The sequence below is a fragment of the Monopterus albus genome, unplaced genomic scaffold (assembly GCF_001952655.1).
Source record: "Monopterus albus unplaced genomic scaffold, M_albus_1.0 scaffold183.1, whole genome shotgun sequence".
NCBI lineage: Eukaryota > Metazoa > Chordata > Actinopteri > Synbranchiformes > Synbranchidae > Monopterus > Monopterus albus.
This window is the reverse complement of record NW_018128063.1, coordinates 228,129-236,187: the sequence shown is the minus strand read 5'-3', so window position 1 is coordinate 236,187 and position 8,059 is coordinate 228,129. Positions and strand designations below refer to the sequence as shown.

General features: G+C 41.4%; 1 protein-coding gene across 4 annotated transcripts in view; it reads right to left on the bottom strand.

Moving 5' to 3' along the window:
* Positions 1 to 3,398: 3,398 nt before the first annotated feature.
* vrk2 (VRK serine/threonine kinase 2) overlaps positions 3,399 to 8,059 on the bottom strand; it is a 32,567-nt gene continuing 27,906 nt past the window's right edge. For 2 of the 4 annotated variants that reach the window (XM_020617035.1, XM_020617036.1), the window contains exons 11-13: positions 5,232 to 5,410; positions 4,005 to 4,148; positions 3,399 to 3,864 (exon numbers count right to left, since the gene is read on the bottom strand). In XM_020617035.1, the coding sequence (XP_020472691.1) occupies positions 3,667 to 3,864; positions 4,005 to 4,148; positions 5,232 to 5,410 (521 nt within the window). In that variant the 3' untranslated portion in view covers positions 3,399 to 3,666. Of the gene's footprint in view, positions 3,865 to 4,004; positions 4,166 to 5,231; positions 5,411 to 8,059 lie in introns of those variants that run through there. The other 2 variants (XM_020617037.1, XM_020617038.1) reach the window with 2 other exon arrangements.

The window sequence follows — 8,059 nt, the reverse complement described above, 5'->3', positions numbered from 1 at the left end:
AGATTTACAGCTTTAGCAAAGAGGGTCCCAGTTAATTTATTATCACCACCTGGCTGAAGAGGCCAGGGAATTTGGGGTCACTGGGACACCAAGGGTAATAAACAAGAGATTAGATCTAAAAGCCAACAAGAGGAAGACAACTTCAAAGGCAGGGCAATATACAGACACACACAGGCAAGACAGTTTAATTAGCCAAACGGGAAGCCATGTCACATATAGTGTAACAAAGAAAGAAGTGAGTGTAGGAATTCAGACAGTAGAATTTCCTCCATCTTTAGGAAGCTGCTTTTCCCATTGGAGCAGAAAAGATGCAGGAGGAGGACGGATGGATAGATGGACCAATAGAACAGCACGAGAGGACCGGACCAGCCTACAAGGACACATTTGAAATTGTATAAAATCAACTGAATGGAGGAGGACAGCATTCCTTCTCGTCCTGAAGACGAGTTGAACGGTTTTGCTGTTGAGGTCAGGGCTTCAGATAGAGATGGGACCCAGAGCTCTGAAAATTGCTTTATTCGATGGTCTGTTTAGTTATGATAATAAATGTTTGAAAATTGATATTTGATTCTGATTATTCTTCATAAAAGAACACGCTGCAGGATCCAATTTAGAACGTCGAGAGTGGGCAGCCCACACATCAACTTTAATTTAGAATTGATTCAATGTGCGGAGTTTATGTATATTCCAAAGGTTCCGCTTACCTATAGTTTCTTGCCGGCCCGTTGATGTGTGGGACTGTTCACAGCTGCGACTGAAACCAGGGGGTCACACTCTCATCAGGGAAACCAGTCAGACCGGGACCGCAGATCTCCAGCTCAGCTTGGCACAGGATTCCCGCTGTTGGTCCAGGACCATTGCTCGGGAAAATGGACTGGTCGTCTGAAGAGTTCAGCTGGCTCACGGGTCAAACGGCACCATGTTGTAGGACTATGGCTCTTGTTACCATTGCTAACTCAGAGACGAGGCAGTCCAAGTAACTTCAAAACAGTGCTGATTTATTCAAAGGATCACAGGTAAAATTAACATTACACGCTCAGATATCTTGCACCTCCAAACTGCTCGCAGGCAGATGTAAGATGCAAGACCCTGAACCCACCACGCCTATACATTATATCACCTCGTTTGGGCTAGCCCCATACTACCCAGAAACGTCAACTGAGACGTCTCTATTGCCGGCTCTACAGCTGGCCATAGCAGTAGTCAAATGTGTGTGTGTGTGTGTGTGTCTGTTGATTAAGTGGTGTGTAACTAAAAACATTCTCACAGGACCTCTAGTACATGTCATGACTTAAACATAAGAATATATTATGGATAAGGCTACAGTTATACACGTCGTAATAATAATATTAAACACCCTGTCTGCTGACAGTCATCAACTCTTCTCTCTAGTTATCCTTGACCAGATGTACCCTGTAGAAACTCATAAGCATGCCTAAGCATTTAACAGTCTAACCAGACATCCTATCTCCACTAAACATTTCTAATACATAAAGTATCTATCCAGTTTCTATCTGACTAAAAATACCTAACAAATTACACTGCCAAAATGCTAGTTGGCAGTAGAATTTCTATGCGAATGTGTTGGGTTGCTTCGCCACTTAATAACAATGGCGACTGAAACTGAGCAGGGGCCTATTTCAAGAAGGCGGTTTAACAAACTCAGAGTTCAAACCTGAACTCTGAGTTGACTTACTCAGAGTTGGAAAACTCAGAGTTTTCAGTTTCAGAACAGCTGAAAAGCGTTGGTTTAATCAACTCTGAGTTGTCTGACTCAGAGTTAGGCGCGTGCCACGCAAATATAAAAAGCCCTGAACAATGGAGTGAAGAAATTACGAGTCACCATGGCAACAGGACCAAGCCAAAATAGGTCTGCGTTTTTCCCCGACAGAAATGGATGTGCTACTACAAGCATATAATGACTACGAGCTCATATTTCGTAAAAAAAAAAAACAACGCGGCTGCAGCGGCGAAAGAGAAAGAGTTAGCTTGGGGGAAAATAGCTGCCCGAGTCAATGCGTACGTTTACATTTTAATCATACAGTGTTCGGTGTAAGTAATTACTAAATAATGTTAGTAATGTTATTATTTGTCACTTGTAAAGTAAGGAATGGTTCTTAATTCTTCAATAATTGAATGAGTAACTTCAGTAATTGCATAAAATACCGATTTTTGTACGAATTAAAAGTGCAGTTTTATGTCTACCCTTTCTTAAAATTCCTATTGTGGTTGATATGGGATTTGTAAAGTAATGATTAATAAATAATCCAATACGTTTTATGGAGAGTAATTATTACATTAATCAAAATACTTTTTTAACAGGAAACACAACAAAAATTCACAGAAAGCGCTTGAGGGTGAGGCACACTTTCCGAACTATTCTACATACTGTGGCCTTACTTGCTCTGCATCCCCGATGTTATAAAGAAAACTGCCGTTTGCAACAAATCGTAACGCAACACAAAGCATCTGCTCGGATGTAAGAGCACGGCCACGATGGGTGATGTGTCTGATGTATGGGTGGATAAGATTATTGATATATGTTATGGACTCTCTAGAAAAACGGTACCGCTCAAATAAAAATACATGGGGATATGACAAAAAAATCAACTCGTGGCCTCAATATCCTCTCCCGACGTAAATGCAATTCCCTGCGAATTAATACAGCCTCCTCATCTGCAGGATCCTCTATGAATGGACACGCCATTTTGGTCTCTGCGTGGCGGAAACGTGTGCAATCTATGAATTTACTGAAAGATTAAATGAGGTATTAAACACCTTTCACTTTAAAAAGGGGCGGAGACCCGGAGGAAACTCTGAGTTTCCCGAACAAAACCTGCTCCTCGGCAGGTTAGGTTCACAGAGTAAGTTACCATAGTAACTGACTCTGAGTTTAGATTACCTCTCTTTGTGAAACGGGTTTAACTTACCCCGCTTTTACGGGTTTAAGTTACCTCCGTTTCTGAAACCGAAAACTCAGAGTTTCCCTCATTTCGGGGTTAACAAACTCTGAGTTTCGACAAAACCGCCTTCTTGAAATAGGCCCCAGGTCATGTTGGGGTTAAAACTAACAGATGTTGAACAGCAGTTACTTTTACTGAAATTGCTGCAACAGAGATGAGAGAGAAGATGTGGGAGGAGATGGTCTGTGTGACCATGGAACCAACTGAGGCAGAACAAGAGGGATTTCCCGTGCTTGTCTTGCCACTGAGACATGAATGAACTGCAATGCAACCAAAGGCAGCTATTGTTCTCTGCATCACCATGATGTAAATGGTAAATGTCTTATACTTGTACAGTGCTTTTCTATGCTTTACAGCGCACACAAAGCGCTTTCACACTACTTGGCCATTCACCTATTCACACTTCCAAACAAACACACACATTCACACACTGGTGTTATCACCGGGAGCAACTAGGGGTTCAGTGTCTTGCTCAGTGACACTTCAACATGTTGACTGGAAAAGTTGGGAATCGAACAGCTAATCCTCCTGTTAGGAAACGACCCGCTCTATAACTGATGTGCAGTTACATTTCTGGCTAAGGTGAAGGCAGTGTAGGATACAAAATTGCCTACAGCATACATACACAGAACCATAAATCAAGATTTACACAGCAGACAACTTAAAAACATAAGGGCGTTTTGGCTACTCGAATGATGAGGCCTCACACCTGTTTAGACTGAGTTCTGGGGCCTATTGGAGGGCCTCTGAGATAGCACTCAGCAATGGGTCTGGCTGCCGCCGCCGCCACCTCCTCCTCATCATCATCATCATTATCATCACTGTCCTCTTTATAAGACTTTGTAGGTTTACATCTGAGCCTCAGTGATCTTCTGACAGCAGGCAAAACTCCCTCTTCCTTCTATAAGAAAACAGCAAGACCATTTATTATTGAAGCATCAATATTTGACTTAATTCAGTTTAAGTTCACTTCATTTGAAAGCAACATAGAAGAGACAGAAAATGAACTCATGTTTATTACTGAGTTGTTTCAGGACTGACCTCTTGTGACTGAAGTTTAGTAAGGGGTGGTCGACATGTGTTGGCATCCAGCACTGGTTTAGACTTCATATGCTCCTGTACTTCATCCATCGATGTAGCTGATGGTTTGGCTTTGGAGGGTCTTCTGGCTCGCCCTGCTTTCTGCTGAGAGAAGTTCATTTCTGAAGCCAGTTTACAAAGAAAAAGTTTTTCAAATGTTTGTTTTTTTTTCCTCTCTCCACATTTGTGTTTCATACAGGCACTTGTGCTGTAGTTGTGTATGCTGCTGACTTGTTACCATGTACTTTAACCCTTGTCATGAAATATCTTCCAAAAAAGAAGTTTAGTAACTTCATTTTCATGAGACTTAAATAGACTTTGATACCATCTTGGACCAATTTCTTGTTACAACCACTGTCGGATCTAAAATAATAGCATACAATGGCAAATGATTCGGTGCACCTGCCCACTATATGCGTTTATCTCAGCTGACATTCACTCCTCAATAAACCACCTCTAAATGGCCACTTCTGTTTAACTAAGGATCAAACTGGCCAGCACTTTAGCATGGAATTTAAATGATACAAGGAGTGCAGATGAAATCAGGAGTATAACTGGAGACACCCTGTGTTAAGTGTGTGTCATCAGCTTCTCCAATTGGGCTGTTGAGAGGGGGCACTCACTGGGCCCGACGGGTCAAGAAGTGATTCTGGAGAATCGCACTTCTCCTCCAGCTTCAAACTTGACCACCTCTAGCTGACGTACTCATGGGTAGGGGGGTCAGGGGCAGGTTAACCCTCCCTTTCACTGCTTGTCATGTTTCCCCACTCGGGGGTTAAAATATGAATATTTGTGACAAACCCTGGAGTTCTACAATGTTCATTGGATGCAAAAACCATTCCATGTAAAATAGTGCCTGACGACTGACTAGGTTTATGTTAAACAGACACCTGTGATCAAATGACTCAAACTATTAACAGGTGTTACTTTTCTGTAGTAAGGTTTAGTTAAAGATCATGTGTAAGCTAGGTCTTTACTGGAAACAATTCTCATGTAAATGTCTTTTACGTCTCTGTTAATGGACAAAACCATTTCAGTTTTATTAGCTTGGATACTGATGCAATCTCTTATTTAAGGACAAAAAAATATACTGTATTCCCTGGCCACTGGTACATGACATGATCTCATATCAAGCCTTGACTCAGCTCAAGATGTTCAGAAAAGGCCTCTGACCTCTTGTGTTCTCACCTTTTCCTTGGTGCAAAGATCTGCCACCTTGGTAGACAACTCCTCCACAGCTTCTTGTGGCATGGAGAAGTCAAGCTTTTCTGTGGCAATGCTGGCCAGCAGGCCTTTGAGGCACTGGTAGTCAGGCTTCGCTTGGTAGTCCAGAGTTTTCACATAAAGGAGGAATGCTGCCACCTCATCTAAAGACAGGAACAGAGTAGAATCAAGCAAGACTTATAGTAAGTCCAAATATCTTGTAGAACATACTGGACAAATTGCGCTCAGTTAAACTGCGTGATAGAATTTGTGATCCACTGTACAAGCTGATAGTGTCAGTGTAGTTTGATATTGCTAACTTTGAATTTCCGTTTTTGGTTACTCACATTCAGTTCTGCTGTGTCTTCAGTACTGTTAGATGTTAGAATAAATCAGTCAGATTATTATACATTAATGTGCTGAATCAAATGTATTAGTAATGCAATTTAGTAAGAATTAAAGTCTGCTCTGTTTCAAGGTTGACAGATAGAATGTTGATTCTGAAAAGTGTACCTTGACACCAATTGTTTTCTTGTATTCATCCTGTGTTAGAATTATGTCTGAGTGAATGTTTTAGTTAAGCACCACGTGACAACACACACACATTGAAATTCTTCATTTTGTTATGGCCAGCGGCTCCATGCAGCTGGAGCATAAGATAAGAGATGGAGTCATCAGACTGTCTCCATCTCGTGATGGTTTGTAATCTTTTTGTGTAAGGGGTTAGCCCAAAACATATAAATGTATTAGGCTCTGTGCTTCTGGGGCTCTCTTTTTTCCAGCAGCCTGCCTGTGGATGTCTGGAGGAAGGAGCCACCTGGTTTGTGTTTTGTAACTTTGCTTGTGGTTTAAATAAATAAACACTAAAATGAAGAAAGACGGACTCCTTCCTTATTCAGATCTGTCCAATAAAAGAACTTGGGTAAAGCAGTACGAAATCATTTCTAGGAGTCATGCAGAATCAAAGCAGGATGAAAGTGAAGGTCTCACAATCCAGATAATACACTGCCTGGCAATGTACTGTATCTCCAAACAGAGAATAGATCAGACATGCACAGAGCTATGGATCTGTATTGTGTGTATGTGTCATACGCAGTCAGCCTCGATACATCATTACACTGGCCAGACGATGCATGTGACACATACTGCGGTAGAACTTGTATCTCTCACCCATGCACACACACAAACGTTTAGTTGATGCATACCCGGTCTCTTATCTGTGACAGGCAGCTGGGCCTTGTGAGCGGAGGAGCACCTGGTTCCACCCATACATCACACACACTAAGCCCTCATACAGGTGTGACCTCTCCTTATAAAGAGGAGATAAAACACAACAAACTTTGAAAGACACATCAGTGGGACAGCTGCTAGTACAGAGTGATTATGGAGTCTCAGGTAACTGAAGGAGACACCGGGTGTTTTATTCTGGGTGGAAAGCTTTGCCTTTGTGATTTGCCATAGCCTGGGTCATTGTTTAGTTTCATCACTACAGACTGTAGATAATATATTTTAAAGATTCTGTTCACATCACTCAGGTTTTGGCCTTTTTCAAACAGATTAGTCCAGAGTGAAAAAACACAACTTCCTTATCTATTTCAATAAGAGTGCTGCATTGGGACAGTGGGATTGCCAAATCAGAGGTCTCTGGCCAATAGACAATTATTATTATTATTATTAAAACCTGGTTCAACTTTTACTACAAAGCAAAGCTACATCATTTGGCCAAGCACTATATTGGCCAGTTAAATATGTGGAAACTCTGGTTGAAGTAATTTGTGAAGTAATTCTAATTGTCAAGATGGAATATGCAGTAACTACAGAGTTATAAAGTAGTACTAGTATTTTTCCATCTCAAACTTATATAGCGCTTTTCTACCATACCTGGACATAGTGCTTTACAGATTCACCCACTCACCCATTTACACACACACATGGCGGCGGAGATGCTGTACAGGGCACTGGCCTTGGAAGACTGGGAAACAAATAGCCAAACCTGTGATCAGAGGTCGACCCTCTTAGCCCCTGATCCACAGCCCCCTCTAACTTATGGATCATATCATTGTCTCCTGGACCCCATCCCAACCGGGCTGCTCAAAGACGTCTTTCCCCTAATCAACACATCCATACTAGATCTGATTAACCTTTTTCTATTAACAGGTTATGTTCCACAGGCTTTTAAAGTTGCAGTAATTAAACCTCTACTCAAAAAGCCTATTCTTGACCCAAATGTCCTAGCTAATTATAGACCAATATCCAATCTCCCATTTATTTCTAAAATTCTGGAATAAGTTGTTGCTAAGCAGTTACGTATGTGACCACTTGCACAAGAATGATTTGTTTGAGGATTTTCAGTCAGGATTTAGAGTCTATCATAGTGCAGAAACTGCATTGGTGAAAGTCACCAATGATCTTCTCTTAGCCTCAGATAAAGGACTGGTCTCCATACTTGTCCTCTTAGATCTCAGTGCTGCTTTTGACACCATTGATCACAGCGTCTTGCTGCAGAGACTTGAACACGTTATTGGGATTAAAGGAACTGCACTAAGTTGGTTCACAGCATAAATTTGCATTGTTATGCATATGATACTCAATTATATTTATCTATGAAGCCAAATGAATCAGATCAGCTGGTCAAACTTCAAGCATGTCTTAAAGACATAAAGTCCTGGATGACCTGCAACTTCTTCCTTTAAATTCTGACAAAACTGAAGTCATTGTGCTTGGGCCTGAAAATGTTAGAAATCTGCTGTCTAATCATATAGTTACTTTAGATGACATAGCTCTTGCCTCCAGTACTACTGTGAGGAACCTTG